Source organism: Cervus canadensis, chromosome 21 (assembly GCF_019320065.1).
Source record: "Cervus canadensis isolate Bull #8, Minnesota chromosome 21, ASM1932006v1, whole genome shotgun sequence".
Classification (NCBI taxonomy): Eukaryota; Metazoa; Chordata; class Mammalia; order Artiodactyla; family Cervidae; genus Cervus; species Cervus canadensis.
In genome coordinates this window covers 15,415,032-15,435,091 of record NC_057406.1, presented here as the reverse complement: position 1 = coordinate 15,435,091, position 20,060 = coordinate 15,415,032, and the positions used below count along the sequence as shown (strand labels likewise).

At 56.5% G+C, this 20,060-nt stretch overlaps 1 protein-coding gene across 2 annotated transcripts; it reads right to left on the bottom strand.

Moving 5' to 3' along the window:
* Positions 1-174: 174 nt before the first annotated feature.
* Positions 175-17,460, bottom strand: PLEKHG6 (pleckstrin homology and RhoGEF domain containing G6). 2 transcript variants are annotated; one of them, XM_043440025.1, is made up of 16 exons: positions 16,894-17,044; positions 15,366-15,571; positions 14,035-14,190; positions 12,809-12,973; positions 11,436-11,531; positions 11,142-11,192; positions 10,729-10,878; positions 9,769-9,879; positions 9,520-9,669; positions 9,192-9,329; positions 8,870-8,989; positions 7,598-7,730; positions 7,376-7,491; positions 2,201-2,346; positions 834-1,532; positions 175-388 (listed from the first exon to the last, which is right to left on the bottom strand). In XM_043440025.1, the coding sequence occupies exons 2-16, from the start codon at positions 15,501-15,503 to the stop codon at positions 379-381; spliced, it is 2,379 nt and encodes a 792-aa protein (XP_043295960.1). In that variant the 5' UTR covers positions 15,504-15,571; positions 16,894-17,044; the 3' UTR covers positions 175-378. The 2 variants fall into 2 exon arrangements, with proteins under 2 accessions (XP_043295960.1, XP_043295961.1); XM_043440026.1 differs by lacking the exon at positions 16,894-17,044 and adding an exon at positions 17,291-17,460 and having other exon boundaries at positions 203-388.
* Positions 17,461-20,060: the final 2,600 nt, after the last annotated feature.

Here is a 20,060-nt window from a genome sequence, read left to right as displayed (position 1 = left end):
AGAGTGGTTTTTCTGAGTGATGATGCTATTGTGGGCGGCGGGGGAGGAGGAGGCCAGAGCCCTGATCCTGGCGGGGCACAGGTGGAGTCACGTGTGCTCAGTCTGTTACAACCGCCCCTGGCCCCCACCCCAGGTTCTCTTTGCTCCGCCCTCATCTAGTGCTGCTTGGACGGTGGTTTTCACGCACAACTTTATGTGGGGCTTCCGGGTATCTGTGATACATAAATGTACAGTTCTTGATCCCCAAAGTCCTCTGAGCAGGAGGGGCAGGATGCCTGGGGAAATGTCCTTGAGGTAGAGTCCCAGGGTAGAGGTGGTGACCAGCACTCATCGGAAGAGATTTCCTCCTGGAGAAATGCTAAGGGTCTTTCGTGATTCTCACGCCTCTCTGAAAGGGAAAGAAGCAGGTGTCAGGTAGACGTGGGTGAAGAGTGAGGCTAAAGGCTCCTCCCTGCCATGACACCACCACCCCCATTCCTGCTCTCCTTTATTTTTTGCCTTTGTGCAGTGGCTAAGTCATGTCTAAGTCATGTCCGACTCTTTGTGACCTCATGGACTATAGCCCACCAGGCTCCTCTGTCCATGGAATTTTCCAGGCAAGAATACTGGAGTGGGTTGCCATTTCCTTCCGTAGGGGATCTTCCTGACCCAGGGATCAAACTCATGTCTCCTGCATTGGCAGGTGGATTCTTTACTGCTGAGCCACCTGGGAAGCTCTCCTATGTTGACCCATCTCACCCTCCACCACCGACCACCACCTCTTGCATCCCCGCTGGTTCCACACTGGCCTTTCCCTCCACTCTGACCCAAGCTAGCTTCCTTTCTGCACTTACGACGTGGTCAGGGGTGTGTCCAGGTGTATGACATGAGACCCTCGCATCCTCTGCAGTTGGACCCGAGTCAGCTTCCGAGGCCTGCTGTTCCCAGGCTCAGGGACGCCCTCGATCCTTTGACTGGCCAGTTCCTCGCGGATCTCTCGGAGCATGTCCTCGGGCCGGAGGGGGTGAGGGGAGGGGGTGTAGTCAGGTCCCTGGGAGGGATACCCCTCTTCTTCTTCATCCCCTGAGGACTCCCAGGGGCTTTCCTCAGAAGAGTCAGCGTGGGTTGGGGAGGAGGACAGCTGCCCCCGAAGTTGGGCCCTCTGCAAGGTTCCCACCACCACATTCTCGCCCACTGAGGTCTGGTCTTCTTCCTCAGACGAGGTTGGTGGGTCTACCCTGGGAAGACTGCCTGCTTTCCGGACACCTTCCTCGGGCAGTACAGGGGCGCTTCGGCGTTGGGGAGCCTGGGGGTCAGAAGGCTGGGGACGCAGAGGGACATCTCGGAGTTCCAGGGTGGAGAAGGTGAGGCGAGGGTCCCGCCGAAGGGCCCTCAAGCGTAGACGGCTCAGCGGGGAGTGGGACTCTTTGGGAGAGCCTGGGATGAGAGTGCCATAGCCAGAGTCCGAGGTGTCATCTGGTACCGAGGGGGCATCTTCATCTGTGTCTTCTGTCACCACCAGGTGCGGGATGACAGTCGAGGACTCGCAAGTCCTAGAGTTAATAGCAAATGGTCAGAGTCAGATGCTGAGGGGTCAAGTTCAAATCCAGGGAATCTCCCTCGACCCCTCCATCCAGAAATGGCCCCTCCTTCAAACTTATTTTGGTCTTACTTTTTGCACTTCATTGACTGTTTTTCTCATCTCACTGGCTAGACCACAAGCTCCTTTAAGGCATTTTAGCCCCTACATTCAGGTCCAGAAACTTGTTATCAAGTATTTGCTCTTTCCTGAGCTCTGCTGAGTTCCGCCCCGCCCCCACCCCCCATGGATGGAGTCTTTTTTTCCTCTGTAATAAACCATGATGCTCAGCAACTGTGTTATTTTGGATGAAGCTCTCACATTATCCATCCAGATTTGAACTAGCCGGGTTCCTATAGCCCTGACATTCTGCAAAACCCCTGGCCTGGGGAGCCTATTCCTCTCAGGGAGTTTGCACCTCTCCTGTCTGTTTCCTTTACTCTGTGCCCACCCAAGGCTGGCTAACCCAAAGATGGTCCTTTACAGGGCTGGTGCCAAACTATAGCCTGGGTTCCTCAGTCAGGTCCCACCCACCCCCCACCAGCCAAAGTTGTCATTCCTAGCCTCATAGGTTCCCTTTCCTTTCCTCCCAGCCTGCAGCCCCCCTACCCTGGGAGAACTTGTGCTCCCTGTGGTTCTTACCTGCCCTCCGTGCTGCTTTGAGAGCCCTCCTGGGAAGGTGTGGAGGGCCTGGTGCTCGGGGACTCCCCATCTCGGTCCCGATAGAGGGCCAAGAGCTCCCTCTTCTGTTGGATATACTCCTCTGCCTTCAGCTTTTGCAGGGTGGCCTGGAGTGTGGAAACTTTCATTAAGAGCTCTCCTTTATTGAGCACCTGTTGTATGCCAGGTACCATGCTAAGTGCTTTACAATTTTATCTTACTTCATCTTCACCACCCTACGAAGCAGATTTTTTTGCTCCTACATTACTCCCAGGACTTCCCTGGTGGCTCACTGGTAAAGAACCCACCTGCCAGTGCAGGAGACTCGGGTTCAATCCCTGGGCTGGGAAGATCCCTTGTAGAAGGAAATGGCAGCCCATCCCAGTATTCTTGCCTGGAGAATCCCATGGACAGAGAGGCCTGGCGGGTTACAGTCCATGGGGTTGCAAAAGAGTTGAACATGACTTAGGGCTAACCTACAACAACTTTACTCCTGAGAAACAGAGACTCTGAGGTTAAGTAACTACCAAGGTCATGCCTTGGGAAAGTGGGATGGAGCCAAGATTTGAGTTCTTGAGCTGGTCCTGGGGGTAGGTGGGGGAACAGAAGTGCCCTTTCCCAAGCTGTACCATTCTTCCTGCCTCTCATGCCCCTTGGCAAGCCCTGTCTCTGGCTTGTTTTCTCTTTCAAGAAGCCCTTCCTGATTGGTGGTGATAGTGGCATAATTGCTCTGAATGATGCTGGATCCTCAGGTTACTTTTCCTCCTACCTGCAGGATGGGCAGGGCTATGCTTTGTTCTGGGCTGAGGACTCTGCTGTTCCTCAGAGATGAGAGCAACATCCTTTCAAGAGGAATGGAAAGAGGATATACCACATTTCGTCCTCCTTAGCATTTTCCTACGGGCACCATCAGAATAAAAGAGTGATGTCTGAGAAGTTGTTCATAAAGAAAGCCCTTCTACATGCATATGGATATTGGATATACATCACCACCTGGCAGGGTGGAAGCATGGATGTTAGCCCATTTTACAGATGAGAAACAAGACTTAGAAAGATGAGTGGACTTGAACCAGGCCGCACAGGTAGAGAGAAGCCTTTGTGAGTCCTAGTTCAATAACTGCACTATTTTTCAAGGGCAGCCTTAAAGGGTCAAGAACGATGCAAGGACAACTTTTCTCTTGGTGGCGGGGAAAGGCGGCAGCGGAACCCTTGGAGAGGCTGAAGGCAGAGGTTTGGCAAAAAGGCTGTGGTGGCGGCTGCTGCAGGCAGCGCTGGTACCGGCACAGACTGAAATGGCCGTATCACTGCAAATATCGAAGGACTTCCATGCTGGTGAGCAAACGGTTCCTGCCTGAGCCTCACGCCTTCCTTCCCCAAGGTCCAGCAGCTGAGAGATAACATCTGGTACATCGGGGGCCGCTAAGACCACACCCCCAAGCTCTACTCTGATTGGTTGAGGCTCATTAAGGAATTTGAATATGCTCCGGCCCCACCCCACCCAGACTTTAAGTACATGAACCCGCAATTCTTAGGCACCAGGACCTTCCCAAAGCCTCTCTAGAAACACAGCGAGGTAAGGGGAAGCTGGGTCTGTACAAGAGACATGTTGGAGAAATGGATGAACAGAGACAGGAAAATGACCTCAGGCTCCTATTTCCAATTTTCCCACCCTGGCTTCCCAGTCACTGTTTCCTGCGAGGATTCTCAGCGGTCTCATAAGACTTGGTATGTTGGTCAGAGCCAGGGTGATGGTTCCTGGGGGCAGGAGACCACCACGCCAGGCCAAGTCCAATGACCTGAGTGTGATGAGGGAAACGAGGTGGGAGGAGCTGGTCTTGGGGTCGGGGCAGGGCTGGGGCAGCCTGCTTGATGTTTGGCACCCAGGGATCCAACCTACATCTCTTGCATCTCCTGCATTGGCAGGTGGATTCTCTACCACGGATTCACCTGGGAAGCTCCACCCTAGCCCTAACCCCAAATTACGAAATGATCCCCAAAGAGTCTAGTTAATAACCATCACCATATGTTGTCACAAACATTTTTTTCTTTGAGAAAAGGACTTTTTTTTTTTTTAAGGATTTTCTCTCTTAGCAACTTTCATAGTTCATCCTTCTCTCTCACCTGAACTCCAGTCTGTTTCCACATTTCCACAAACCCCCCACAAGCCCTTAGATCTCTGGGCTTCGCAGGTGGCTCAGTGGTAAAGAATCCACCTGCCAATGCAGAAGATGCAAGAGATGTGGGTTCCATCTCTGGGTGGGGAAGATCCCCTAGAGAAGGAAATGGCAACCCATCCCAGTATTCTTGCCTGGAGAATCCCATGGACAGAGGAGCCTGGTGGGCTACAGTCCATGGGGTCGCAAAAAGAGTTGGACACAACTGAGCACACTTGCACTGCTAAGAGATCTCCACTTGGCTGTCTCCTACGACTTCATTTCCAAAGGCTTCTGTTTAAAACTAAACCTCACTACCCCAGCCCCACCCCTGCCAGGAAGCAGCAACTAAACAAACAGGTTTCCCTTTCTGATGATTTCAGTTGTCTTTGCCAAGGCAACTTTTCACACAGGAACCTTGCAAGCACGTCATCCTTTGTCCTTGTGGATCTGAGTTACCACAAGCTGGCACCACATTGCCTGCTTAATCTGAATGGTTTCTTTGAATCTTCCCTGTGAGACAAGGACTGTTATTATTTAAATCCATTTTTCAGGTGAAGAAATGGAAGATGAGCCTCATAACTCCCCCAAGGTCACCCAGTCAGTAAGAGGCAGAGTTGGGGTCTGAACCATGCATTCAATGTAGGCTTCTCTTAGTCTCCGTAAGGCTCACCTGTCTCTTCTTTCTTCTTTAGGTCCTTTCTTCTTTTTCGCATCCTGTCCCTAAGGCCAAGGCACTCAACCTCAATGTTTCATACCCACACTAGTATGGTAAATCTCCTGCCACCACTCTCCCTCTCCCAGCCCACCTGTCACATGGCCACCTAACAATTTAAGACCAGACACACAGATTTCACCGTGGCCTTCCCTTGCTCAAGAATCTATGGCAACTCTTGTGTCAACCTGCTAACTAAATTTAGACTTGTTCAGTCCACACTCTTCTGCAGGCCCTGGGGTCCCTGTAGAACTCGGCCTGTCATCACTGGCTCCACACAAAACCCTTCCCTCCAGACTCAGAAGGCATGCTTACTGTCCCCCCCTCCCCAAATAAATCCAGCCCAATTTCTCCCTTGAGTCTTCTACCTGGGGTCTTCCCATCCTTAAAGTCCAACTCAAATCTTCCCTCTTCTTTAAAAAAAAAAAAAAAAAAAAGTTTATTTATTTATTTAGCTGGGTCAGGTCTTAGTTGCAGCATGAAGGATTTTTATTGTGTCATTCGAGATATTTCACTATGGCACTGTGGCACCCTGTGGCATGTGAGATCTTAATTCCCGGATCAGGGATTGAACCTACAACCCTAGCAATGCAAGGTGAATCCTCAACCACTGGACCACCAGGGAAGTCTGCTTCCCTCTTCTTCGGGCATTCTGTTCCCATAGTGGGTTGAATAGTGGGCCCAGACAGACAGGTCTAGGTCCTGACTCCCAGAACCTGTGAATGTGGGTGACTTTGTTTGGAAGAAGGGTCTCTGCAGATGTGCACAGATTCTAAGTGAAGGATCTCGAGATGAGGTCATCCTGGATTTGGGGCTAATGAGCAGTGTCTAAGAGACAAGAGAGGGATACTGGGACACAGAGACAAACAGAGAGCTGGACCATGTGAAGACAGAGGCAGAGAGTGGAGTGATGCTGCCATAGGTTAGGGATCACCTGGAGCCCCTTTGAGCTAGAGGAGGCATTGAAGGATGCCCCCTAGAGCCCTGGCAAGGACTCCTTGATTTTCAACTTCCAGCCTCCAGAACTGGGATGGAGTACACTTCTGTCATTTTAAGGCACCAAGTGGTAAGCAACACAGCTGCATTTGGGGAACTTCCTTGGTGGTCCAGTGGCTAAGACTCCATGCTCCCAATGCAGGGGGCATCCGGGTTCAATCCCTGGTCAGGGAACTAGAACTCACATGCTGCAACTAACTAAAGATTCCCCATGCCACAACTAAGAACTGGCACAACCAACCAACCAACCAACCAAATAAATAAATAAATATTTTCAAAACTATAGCTCCATTTGGGTCTCGCTGCTTTTGAACTCCTCTAGTTTTTGTTGCAGGAATCTGCCCAGGGTCACTCACTGGGTTAACATTTTCACGGGCTCTGTGTCATTTACAGGACAAAGTTCAAGTACCCTGAGCATGGCATCTGGAGACCACGTGATCTGGCAGGGCACTGCCCTTGTGCTGGATACCCTGGTAACGCCGCCCACTAGGCTGGTGATGGTCTTAACACACACGACTGCCTCCAATTTCCGACCTTCGCACACTCTGCTCTTCATCTGGAATGTTTTTCCCACCCACCTCATTCCCTCAATGTGCCCCAAGATATCCACCAACTGGGCTCAGACAGTAGCTCCTTTTGAAGCCTTCTCATCATCCCTACCCTCTGCACAGTCCCTGTCGCAACCAACCCCCAGACAGAGCGAACCACGCTCTGCTCCGTTCCTTCCACACATTTCTGTTACATGTATACTCATTTGTCTAGATGGGCTGTGGCGTGTATTCCGTGAGGGCAGAAATGGCATTTTATACTTTTCTGATTCCCCAGCCCCTTGCCTTTTGTATGCAGCAAGTGCCCCTCTGCTGACTGGAAGCCCAAGTTCAGCAGTTAATTCAGCCTCAAAACCTTCAGGGAAGTGTGTCTTGGCTGGCCCAGAGATAGGCACCCAAGCTGGCCAAAAGCTTTCTTCTAGGCTCTTTTTTCTTTTATACTTTTTTTTTTTTCGGCTGTGTCCCATGGCTTGTGGGATTTTAGTTCCCAGACCAGGGACTGAGCCCATGCTCTTGGCAGTGAAAGCGCAGAGTCCTATCCAGTGGACCACCAGGAAATTCCTTCTTCTGTGCTCTTAAGGATGGTCAAGGCTATGTCTTCCTCTGAGGGCACACCAGAGGGGCAGAAGGTCTGGTCTGAAGCTGAGTGCTTCTCCCCTAGCTTCTCTCTCCTCTCCTCCTTGATCCTCCCCTCCTGTGTCTGAGCTCCAGCGCCCTCCCCAGCCCGGCGCCCAGCATCACATACCTGGGCCTGCTGGGTCTTCTCCAGCCACCGGGCCCGGTCGGCAGCGCTGGGACAGTGGACAGTGAGGGCGCTGGAGACACACTGGAAGTCAGTGAGGTGGACCAGCAGGAAGCTGCCTGGGGGCAGGAAAAGGTCTGCTTCCAGGGCTGGGCCTCATCTGATCCCCAACCCCACCTCCGCTTCTGCGGCCGAGGGGGAGGGAGACAGAAGAGGGAGACTCACTGGGATCACGGAGTGGCCGGCACACAAGCTTCTCCAGCATGAGGGGTGGGCGGATAACCTTGGGTTTGTCCGCCTTGCGAGGGGGCTTGGTCACCAGGAGCACATCAGAGAACAGGAACAGGTATACATCCAGCTAAGGGCGCGCAAAGAGAGATTCAAGGGTCAGCTGGAGCAGGGCTGGAGGGACAGGGGTCAGGCATGGGTGTGCGGGCAACAGAGAGCAGCGGAACTGACAGCTGGGAGCCCCTCAGTGTGGGCACGTCTCTTTACAGGAAAGACAGTGGCTGACGTGGGTCACAGCAACCAGCAGAGCAAGGCCAGAACCATGTCCTCGTCCCAACACACACAGACACACACAGAGAGATGCACGGACACACACACAGATATAGGCACAGACACAGACACAGACACACACAGAGAAACATATGGACACACATACACAGACACACACACACATAGAATACAGACATAGACACACAGAGACACAGAGAGAGACATATGGACACACACAGACATAGACACACACACAGACACACAAAAAGATACACACAGACATATGGACACACACACATAGACACACACACACATAGAATACAGACATAGACACACACAGAGAAACATATGGACACACACACACATAGACACACACACACATAGAATACAGACATAGACACAGAGAGAGACATATGGACACACACACGTAGACACACACGCGCATAGAATACAGACATAGACACACACAGAGACACACAGACACAGACACAGACATAGAGACACACATAGAGACACATGGACACACACACAGACATAGACACACACACAGACACAGACAAATATACAGACACACACAAAGAGACACACACACAAAGACACACACAGACACAGAGACACAGAGAGAGAGACCTATGGACACACACAGACAAAAACACACACACAGACACACATAAAGATACACACAGAGACACATGGACACACATACAGACACAGACACACACACAGAGAATACAGACACAGACACACACAAAGATATACACAGACACACAGAGAGACGCATGGACACACACAGACACATGGACACACAGACATGGACATACACACAGACACATGGACACTGGCAGAGATACACACACAGAGATACATACACACACACACACATAGGCACACACACGCACACACAGCCCCTCCTCCCATTCCCAGCCTCTGATCCAGCCTGGCTCCCAGGGCCTCGCCCTCCCGCCCCTCACCTTCCCTCCCATCCTCCCCGCCCCTCACCTTCCCTTCACGCCCCTCCTTCACGCGCGCGGGCCCCTCGAGCAGCAGCTGCCTGGTGTGCTCCGGAGCGACCCCCAGCATGGGGGTCATCAGGTCCAGGGTGGAGAACGGTCGCAGGTTCTGAGGGTGCAGTGGGCAGAGCGGGCACTGGGAACCCCGCCCCTTGGAGGAGTGCCTCCGGTTCACCCCCCACCCCGCCCCGGGGACCCCCCCCCCCCAGAGGAAAGGTGGCCACACGCGTAGCCCTTGGCACCTCTGCCCCTCCCCCTCCAGCCCTGGGGGCCGTACTTTCCCGAAGCCCCCTTCCCGCTGTCTCTCTCACCTTCTCCACCTCCTCGCTGGACGGCTCCAGCACCTCGTAGGGCCCGACGCGCCGGGCCGCAGCCGCCAAGCTCTCCTGCTCTTCGCCCTGGCGCACCTGCTTGTTGATGTGCCGCAGGAACGATTCCATCGCTGCGATCTGGAAGAGCGGGAGTGGGAGGGTGCGGAGGAAGACGGCTCAGCTCCTCGCCGGTTCATCCCACCCACCGACGACATCAGCGCCACACGGGCACATACGCAGGCGGAAGGAGAGCTCAAGGGCTACAGGAGCTGCGCCCCCCACACACCAGCCCCCGACAGCCCCCCTCCCGCAGGGGTCAGCCCTCTACCATGGCGGTCAGGGCCTCCCGGGCCTGGGGCTTGGGGGTCCTCTTGAGCACAGCCTGGAGCAGCAGTGGGTACTTGGTGATGCGCTGGTGGGGCTTGATGAGCAGGTCTCCCAGCATCTGCCTCCCCGAGCGCTTGTGCTTCTCACACCACTGCCAGGGAAGTGGGGCAGGGGTCAGGGACTGCAGGCTACCCTCCTGCCTTGGACCAAGGTCCGCGGTGTCCCCCTTCCCCAGCAACTCTTCTCTCACCTGCACGAAGACGTGGAAGAGAGGGTTGTGGTCCTGCTGCTCCCGGGCATAGGCCATGGTCTGCCTCACTCGCAGGCAGTATAGGACGTAGGGCTGGAAGCGCTGGCTGCACTGGAGAGACAGGTGTGGGGGCGGGGAGCGGGCAGGGGAAGGCGGGATGAGATACCAGCTCCAGCCGCACACAACACGTGGAGCAGCCTGGCCTAGACCCTCCGTCCAGTGCCTGCCAATCCAGACGGTCCTCAACTTCCAGCCCGGCTCCCTGGACTCCAAGGAGGAGTTGAGGTCCTGAGGGGTCGACCCGCTGCTGCCCTCTGAGCTCCATCCTCAGCCCCCTCGGTGTCCCGCTGCTCTGGACTTCACCCACCATCAATAATTCAGCAGGATCGCTGTCAGGGAGCTGCAGATCCCATTTCAGCCCAGCTGTGGAGTGGCGACCTGAGGCTTGCCCAGAGCCCTGCCCTGGAGAAGGGGGCCACAGAAGGCCCCCAGGAGACTGTGCCCCCACCTCTCTACCCCAACCCAGCTGGGCAAGGCCACGCCCCCCTGGCTGGGGAACTGGGTGGAGGTTGGAGCCTGGGCCTCTTGCTTGCCAGTGCCCTGTACTCTTTCACATCCCCTCCCCCCGGGCTCCCAAGGGACAAGTCACTAAGGCCCCAGTCTTGTTCCCTGATGCTTGTCCCTGGATCTCTGTCCCGGACATCAGATTTCATGATGTGTGTAGCCCTTCCCTGAGACAGCTGCCCTCTGGGATGTTCAGAAGCCCAAAGAGCCCTGGGAACAGAAGTCATACTGGTGAAACGAAGGCAGGATGAACTGGTATTTGGGGCTAAGGGCCATGTCTTTGGACTCGCTTGAATCACATCAGGATTCTGGCGGCAAGGGCTTGCCCTGCGAACAGGACCCCTCGGGGCCCTCCCAGTTCCACCCCATCTGAAGTGGCCCTTGTCCCCTCCTCACCGTCAGGAAGCCGTCTTGCAGGCTGACTGGGTCCAGAGGCTGGCCTGAGGCTCGTGTCTCCTCTAGGGTGGGCCCCAGCACCTCTTCCCAGAAGCTCCGGTGGGCTCGAATCAGGCTGGGGACGTTTCCAAACAGAGTCTCAGCTGACACCTAGGGGAGGGAGGGGCACTGAGCCACATGCCTGGGCAGGTGACCCGTGGGCTGCACTGGCCACGGACAGGCAAGGCCAGCTGAGCCTGGGTGGTGGGGGCTGGGGTCTAGAGCAAGAAGCGGAGTGGGGAGGGCGGGAGGTGGAGGTCCTAGTAGATGGGGCAGTAGCATTTCAGTTCTCTGTGACCTTGCCCCCCTCAGACCCCGGGCTCAGTCCACCCACACCGATCTGTCCCCCCACCCCACACCAAGTGCCCACTCACTTCCGTCAGCAGACCCACGCGCTGCAAGTTCAGCAAACCCGCAGCTAGGAGCTAGATGCAGGGAGAGGGAGGGTCTTAGCACCTGGCCTCCTCCTCTCGGACCCCAGCCTCACCCTTCACAGCATCCCCACCCCCATCTTCAGTACCGCAAACCTCTCTCCCAAGACCCTGGGCAGAGGGCTCTAGGCATCCTGCCCCTCCCTCTCCAACAACCCTGTCCCGTCCTGGTCTGGATGATGGGGGGTGATTCGAGGGCCAGGGCCGGGGTCGCTGGGCAGGTGGGTGGGGGCTCACATCCGTCATGATCTTGAGCTTCCGCACGTAGATGAGCTCCGTGGTCAGTAGTTCCCACAGGGCCTCCTGCTGGTGGCAGAGCTCCCGGCTCATCTCCTGGGTGGGGATGGGGCTGGTGAACGATTACAAGACCAGCTGCCGCCATCTGCTAAATGCTACTGGATCTGCGTCCTAGACAGCCTTTAACCTCCCAGTCTTCCAGTGTGGAGGGGGTATTTGTCATCCTCATGTCATGAGGCGACCAAGGCATGCAGAGGCTTGTTGTCTTGTCCAAGGTCTCACTAGTATGTGGCGCGGTCTCACTAGTATGTGGGGGTCTCACTAGTATGTGGGGGTCTCACTAGTACCTGGCGGGGCCTCACTAGTATGTGGGGTCTCACTAGTACCTGGCGGAGCCTCACTAGTACCTGGTGGGGTCTCACTAGTATGTGGGGTCTCACTAGTACCTGGTGGGGTCTCACTAGTACCTGGCGGGGCCTCACTAGTACCTGGCGGGGTCTCACTAGTATGTGGGGCCTCACTAGTACCTGGCGGGGCCTCAGTAGTACCTGGCGGGGTCTCACTAGTATGTGGGGCCTCACTAGTACCTGGCGGGGTCTCACTACTACCTTGTGGGGCCTCACTAGTACCTTGTGGGGCCTCAGTAGTACCTGGCGGGGTCTCACTAGTATGTGGGGCCTCACTAGTACCTGGCGGGGCCTCACTAGTACCTGGCGGGGTCTCACTAGTACCTGGCGGGGTCTCACTAGTATGTGGGGCCTCACTAGTACCTGGCGGGGGTCTCACTAGTACCTGGCGGGGTCTCACTAGTACCTGGTGGGGTCTCACTAGTACCTGGCGGGGTCTCACTAGTATGTGGGGCCTCACTAGTACCTGGCGGGGCCTCACTAGTACCTGGTGGGGTCTCACTCGTACCTGGCGGGGCCTCACTAGTACCTGGTGGGGTCTCACTAGTATGTGGGGCCTCACTAGTACCTGGCGGGGTTTCACTAGTACCTGGCAGGGTCTCACTAGTACCTTGTGGGGCCTCACTAGTACCTGGCAGGGTCTCACTAGTACCTTGTGGGGCCTCACTAGTACCTTGTGGGGCCTCACTAGTACCTGGCGGGGGTCTCACTAGTACCTGGTGGGGGTCTCACTAGTACCTGGCGGGGTCTCACTAGTACCTGTGGGGCCTCACTAGTACCTGGCGGGGCCTCACTAGTACCTGGCGGGGTCTCACTAATACGTGGTGGGGCCCCGATCTGAAGCTTCAGTGACATGCCTCTAAGTACTGTCCCCGCGGACCCCACTTCCCACGGCCTTTCCCTCCTCCAGGCCAGAGGTGAGGGGGGTGTGTGTGTGTGTCTCGGACCCCACGGGGACAGGCTCACCTTATGCCCAGGCACCAGCTCCTTCCAGGACTTCTCAATGGCCACACTGTTGTCGCTGCCCTCCCCGATCTCCCAGTGCTGCCGGTCCTCCCGGGGCAGGCGGGGCATCCCAAACATGCTGAAGGTATGCAGCCTCACCTGCAGCTCGTGGGCCTTGGTGACTTCCTGGGGGCACCGAGAGGGGATTAGTCCTGGCGCCTGGACCACCCGGCCGGGCAAGGGCTGCGTGTGTGCATGCGTGCGTGTATGTGGGAGAGCTCGTCTTTAGGTGGGTTGATAAGGAGTCTGGGGCCCTTGAGGAGAAAGGGGTCTAGAGCACTCCAGAAGGAGAAAGGGGTCTGGGGCTCTCAAGGAGAAAGGACAAACTTTCTACATTGTTTTTTCTTAGTCAATATAACAGTGTATCTTGCTTGAGGGCATGTTTCCCCTTAACAAGAACCTTCTGACTAATCTTGTTATCTTAAGACATATTGTGGGAGTGAGTCTGGTAAGACCTTTCTATTGTTAGTTCTAATCTTAATATGTATGTTGTGGGAGTGGGTCTGGTAAAACTATATAGGGCCCTGATAAGACTAGGGAGGGGGACACTCTCTGTCCCCCTTCTCATGCCTGTGTCAGAAGCTCTCTCTGTCCCTTTTCACTTTAATAAAACTCTGCTACACAAAAGCTCTTGAGTGATCAAGCCTGGTCCCTGGTCCTGAAGCTAAATCTTCAGAGATCCTGAATCTGACATCGTTCACCATAAGTTATCATATGCGTGTGTCTCTGTGTTTGTGTGTGTGTGAATGGGAGGTGGCAAGCAGCCCTAAGCATGAGTGGGGACATGCAGGCCCGGCAGGGGGCGAGGATCAACCCTGGCTGGGGTTACAGCAGGGGTCGGCACAAGGCTGGAACCCGGATGGAGAGGCGCCTTGTTTGCAGGAAGGTTCCTGACTCCGGGCTCCCTAATCAGAAAGACAGTTTCCAGGTCTCTCCTGAGTCAGACCCCTTCAGAGGGACCTTCAGGTGGGGACCAGAAGGGGGCTTAGGGAACCAGCGGTCCCAGGAATATTTGGACACTTGCCCGTAAAGCGGACATTCTTATGAGACAGCCTGGCTGGGAGAAGCTCCCCTGAGAGGGTCTCTAGACAGAGCTGCACTTGGCTTCTTGGAGGGGCACTGGTGTTCTCAGCTCTGATCGAAGCTCAGGCTGGGAGCTCGGTGATGGGAGGAGAGGGATCCCTCACCTTGAGTTTGGGGGAGTGAGGTGTCCCGACCCCAAAGAGACCTCCTTGCGTCTTCTCGGGCACTGGTTCTCGAAGCCTCAGGGGAGACAGGCGTCGGGCCGGGCCAGAACCCGTGGTGAAGGGGACGTAGCCCTGGAGGAGTCGGCGGCTGGGATCCTGGAGGAAGAGCAGGGGGAGCTCTGGGCGTGCCCCCTTCCCACAGAGGTCCCAGAGAGGCAGAGTGGGGCCCGGCTTAGCTCTGGACAGCGTCCCCTACACCTGCCTGCAAGTTGGGCTGGCTCACCACTCCCCTAAAACCAGTTTAGTGTGAGCCGCTCCGGCCCTGAGTCACAGTGGCCGCTGCCAGGGAGGCTGCCTAGATGGGCAGGAGCCAGTCAGGCAGGGCAGAGGGGCCGGGGGTAGAAATGGCCTCGTGCAGAGCAGGCGCAGAGGCATGTACGCGACTGGGCTCTGCATGTGCCCCAGTGTCCCCAGCTCCCATGTACTCCCTACACTCTGGCCATGTGTGTGCACAGGGCCCGGTGCACACGCACTCTGCGACCTACACACGTAGGGGTGAGGGCACACACATGTGTGCCCTCGCATCCCGTTGGGAGTGGCTGCCCTTCTGTGGGAGAAGTTGGGGCTTGGGCCAGCAGTCCCTCCTGGGCAGGCCTGGTCACATTCCTTGACCTGCCTGTGGCCTCACTTACGCCATAGATTTCCTAGTCTCCCTTTTCGCCCTCAGTGGTGTCCCATGACCAAACCCTTCTCCAGTCAGACGAGGGATACCCCCGGCTGGAAGCAGAATTGACCTCAAGGTGGAGGGAGGCCAAGGGAAAGACCGCTTGGCCTCCACGCCCCTTTCCTTGGTCAGCTCTGGAGGCTGGCCAGTGGGGTGGAGCCAGGCTGGAGCCAAGGCAGGCCCCCACACCCCTCTCCACCTATAGAGTAGGGACACCTTGAACCTTTGCTCTTCCTCCAGGCCTGACTCAGAGGAAGGCAGGTCTCAGGGAGCCGCTCACAAGCTCTTCCCTAGTAGAGGTGGGAGTATGGAGGCCCTGAACCCTGGGTTTGGTGAACTACCACCCCCAGCTCCATGCCTCCAACAGCAACAAGGGCCTGGCCCCTCCTGGCTCTCTGCCTCACCTGCCCCGTCTGTCTGGGGTGGGTGTGGAGTCCCGGGACCCTGGGCCCACACAACCGTCCTCTCCCTCACAACCCAGGAGAGAAGACGGGTGTGGTCTGGGAAGAGTGCCGCCCAAGGCCTGGCAAGGGGACAGAGACTTAAAGCCCGGGTGTCCTCCCGCCTGCCCTGCCCAGGTCACCTTTGGGGCATGGCCTGGACTCACCAGCAAAAGGCCTCCTCGGGTATTGACATTGCCTGGAGGATTCACGACCGAGGCCCGATACCTGCCTCCATAGGTCTCAATGCGGGAGGCCACCAGCCCTTGGAGGGGACTCTTATCGGGAGGACCTAAGGCCTGCATCCCTTCTCTCCTGGGTCACCTGCAAAGGCTCATCACTCCAATGTGCAGGGGAAAGGGGCCCCCTGAGGCTGCAGAGAGAATATAAGGATGGAAGGGCCAGCCTTAGTTAGTGGAAGGTGCCAGGCTGGAGACAGAGGCGGTGGGGGGGGGGGGTGGGGGGTGGGGAAGAAGCAGAAGGGAGGGGGAGAGCCCAGTTTGCTTGTTGGGGGAGTACAGTGGCCTCATCTAGGACTTGGTGAGGGTTGGGTACACTCCCACATGTTGGGCAGAAAGCCCCTTGGAACCATACCCCCTCATTCACATGTGCACACTTGGGGTACCAGTTCCTGCACTGGCTTCAAAGGATGCTGACATCCTAAAGAGTAGCTGGGAGCAAGGGTCACAGACAGGTTCCCTGCTTCCTGGGTGCCCCCAGGTGAGGGGGATGCCCCTTGCACCTAGCAACACCCTTCCCTCCCCAATACACAGGAGTGGGGGTGGGGGTGGGAAGTTGGGGGGGGGGTTTGGGCAGGGGCAGTGAAAACAGCCAGATCTGCTACCTGTTTTTGCACAGTCCACAAGCTAAGAATGGCTGTTTTACATGTTTAAATAGTTGGAAAAGTCAAAAGAAGAATAAATTTTAAAAAGTAAATAAAATCATGAAAAAGAAGAATAGTTAACAACACAGGAAGATTATATTCAATTCAAATTTCCATGCCCCTAAAGAAAGCGCTATGGGATCACAGACACGTTCCCTCCTAGGCCAGTTGTAACTTTCTCCCTGCTAGCTATGACAGAGACCGCAGCGGCTTCAAAGTCTGAGATATTTACTCTCTGGCAACCCATTCCAGTATTCTTGCCTGGAGAATTCCATGGGCAGGCTACAGTCCATGGGGTCGCAAAGAATGGGACACGACTGAGTGACTAACACACACACCCCCCCGGAAAGGAACGCCCCACCCCTTACCTGGACCCTCAGGCCATGGGCAGGTCTTAGACCTCTGGCCTTAGAGATGAGCAGAGAGGGAGCGGGCTCTGTTGGGTTTCTCCAGCCTCTGGGAGTTCCTCGGTGAGGCTGGGAGACCCGCGGGGGGCTCCCTCCCCTCCCCTAAACCTCGGTAGAGGCCTCCCCGCTCTCTGGGTGGGCGGGGCTTGGAGAGGAGAGACCGCCTAGGCCAGTGGGGGTGTCGCTCCAGGTGGGCCCCGGAACCCCGCTCCGCCCTCCCCTAAACTTTCCTCTGATTTATGAGCTGGGGAGAGCAGCGTTCCTTGTCTCCCAATAACCCTCCCTCCTTGGGCTCCGAGTCCTTCTCCCCGCAGCCCCGCGTCCCTTCTGAGCTTTGACCCGCTTCCCTTCCTCTGGGGCCCGCGGCCCCAGCCTCCCGTCCCGCCCCGTCCTCCCGCCGCTCACCTGTGCCCGCAGGTGAGCCGGCGCCCGCTGCCCGCGCCGCCAGCCCCGCGGTCTCCGACGACGGCTTCCCCGGCGATGCCCGCCGCGCGGCCCGGCCGGGTCTGGGACCGAGCGGCCCGCGGGACCCGGGCTGCGCGGAGCCGGGCCGGGAGGGCGGGGGCGGGGCGGGGGCGGCGCGGCGGGCTGGCTCCTCCCTCTCCTGCGGGTATCCGACCCGCCGCGCGGCGGGCGCCCTCGGTCCCTGGGCCCCGGGCGGCTCTGCCTCGCTCCGCAGGGCCCCCTCCTCTCTTTCCCTCGCCCCTGAAGTCTCCACCCACCCAGTCCGGCCTGTCACCCTCGCGCGCTGCCCTCCGGGTCGGCGGTGGTAACTACTGAGTGACCCGCTTCAGGTGCCCACCTCGCTTTCCGCGTCGGTGAGTGGCCGGCTAGCCCCGTGCCCCGGCCTCGGCCTCCTCTTCCTCCTTTAACCAGGCAGGAGAGCAGGACCGGCAGCAGAAGGGACCTCGGGGATCAGGGACCCCGGGGGCACTGCCCCCTTCTGGCAGCAGAGTCCAAAGTGTGACCCTTATCTCTGCTTGTCGGCTCCAGCCATTTGGTGGAAGTTTGGACTTCACCTTTGCTCCAGGGATGGCGCCTCATGCCAGGCTGAGGCTGGCCCAACACTTCTCCCACTAACCAAGTCTGGGGGTGGGCGGACCCCACTCTTTATTGGCAAACAGCCACACTCCCGCCTTCAAGAGGGCGTCTGAACATCTACGGCCACTAATAAAAGAGACACAGTTTAAGGAAGGGCACACTTCACATTCCCAATCAGGACACATAGTCTGACAGAAATACTGGATATCAGAAATCAGAAGTGTCCATAGATGTGTGGTCACTGTCATCTCACACTCAGGGAGCCAAAGACACATTGGAGGGTAGGAGGGAGGTGGGGGCAGGTCTGAATGCAATGGCTCCCGCCCTGCACCGTGTCCGTGGTCTTCCTCCTGAGTCGGCTATGTGGTGAGGTATACGGACACTTTCAAAAGTTCCCTCTCTCACTGTATTGCTGGCTTATTGAACCCACCAGTAATCTCAGGTGTTCCAGTCCTCACTGACTGCGACGGCTGTGTTTGATGTGGAAGAGGGATCTTTATCCTTTGATGCTTTCTAGTTTCGTCCACCTTTCTCCTATTTGCCCTCCAAGTACTCTCTTGTTCTGAGCTTGCTGTGATGTGATTGCTCTTGTAGTTCAGAAGAGCAATTGGTACCTCCAGCTCTGTACATCCTTATCTCCTGTTTCCTGCTTTCCAGTTGATTCGGATCAGTTTTAGGGAGAGGAGTAGGATGGGGCAGGAACTGGGATGGAGAGAAACCTTTTTTCCATCCGTGTGTGTGTGTGTGAAAGACAGACAAACCTAGAGATAACAAGACTAGCCATGAGGGAAAGACAGCCAGTAAACAGGAGGTGGTGATTACTGGCAGTATTAAATGACACCCCAGACATTGCTGGTGCCAAGGATGCCCTCCCAGTGTCTCTAGGAAGGAAGTGGAGGGAGTAAGAATAGAGTTGAAATTGAGAGACCAGAGGCAAGCCCGGACTTACAGGCTCTGGGGAGAGCTGGCTGGACTGGCCCAGTGGACATGAGGGCGTTAACCCTTTCACTTCCCTCTAGGCTGAGATCCAATCTCCACCTGCCCCTGCCCCAGGGCCTGTCTTCAGCCCCTCTGGGAGGCAAGGTTCCCAGGGGAAGCTGGAGTCTAGAAGCTGGGGGAGTGGCCGGCAGGAGTGTGTGGGCTAGGAGGCGGGGCTCCTGTGTTCTATGTGTTCTGCTCTGGCCTCCTTAGATGGTTCCCCTCACAGTCTCCCTTGTCCTTCGGTGCTGTGGAGAAAAGACCTGTGATAGGCTGAGAGGGGAACCAGCTCAGGGAGCTGAAAGCAGCCTAAGGACTTGAGAGGTTGGCGGGTTGGCCTCTACTGGGTGGAGCTGGGGTGGCGGTGGGGACGCCTGGATAGTGTCTTTCTTCCTGGCTGACCCCCACCTTCCCTCACACCCCTCCCTCTTTTTTCTGGCTGCACCACGCAGCTTTCAGCATCTCAGTTCCCCGACCAGGGATTGAACCTGCGCCCTCAGCAGTGAAAGCGGGGAGTCCTAACTGCTGGACTGCCAGAGAAGTTCCCTGGCTTGAGTCCCATTTCTCCTCTGAGCCTTGGTTTCTGCCCCAGTGCAGATGACCCCATCAAGTCCCTAGCTGGACCCCGCAGCTAACGAGGTGTCTGTCCAGGAGCGGAGCTCTGAGGACCAGAAGTGTCTGTCCAGTACGGCATGAGGGTAACTTCTGGGGCTGGCGTAGTAGGGAACCGCAAGTCCCTGCTGCCTTTCCCCACAGGTGGGAAGGTCAGGGAGATTCCCCTGATCCCTGAACTCTGCCCAGCCCACACCTCTCAGGGCGGGGCGGGGGCCATCTGGGTTAATGAGGTGCTGGCAGGCACTGGCAGCCAGGCAGCTGATCGGAGGTGTGTCCTTCTCTAGGCAGAGCTGGGAAGGGTGAGGTTGGGTGGAGGAGCTGAGGATTCCAGCTGAGAGGCACCAAGTCACGTGAGATAGATAAAACCAGCAGGCCAGGCCAAGGGGCACAGCTGACAGCGCCTTAGATGGGAACTGATGCCCTCCCTCCCTACACCGCTTACAGGCAGTATTCTCTGTGCCAAGGTGCGAGGGGTATATAGAATATGCATTCCTAATATGAGTGTCCGTATTGAATAGTACAGGCTTCCCTGTACTACCCTATAGTTCAGCTGGTAAAGAGTCTGCCTGCAATGCAGGAGACCCGGGTTCAATTCCTGGGTTGGGAAGATCCTCTGGAGAAGGAAATGGCAACCCACTCCAGTATTCTTGCCTGGAGAATCTCATGGACAGAGGAGCCTGGCGGGCTACAGTTCATGGGATTGCAAAGAGTTGGACACGACTTAGCAACTAAACCACCACCACCCACTCCAGTGTTCTTGGGCTTTCCCTGGTGGCTCAGGCAGTAAGAATCTGCCTGCCATGCGGGGGACCTGGGTCCAATCCCTGGGTTGGGGAGACCTGGGTTCAATCCCTGAGTTGGGAAGATCGCCTGGAGGAGGGCATGGCAACCCACTCCAGTATTCTGGCCTGGAGAATCCCCACGGACAGAGGAGCCTG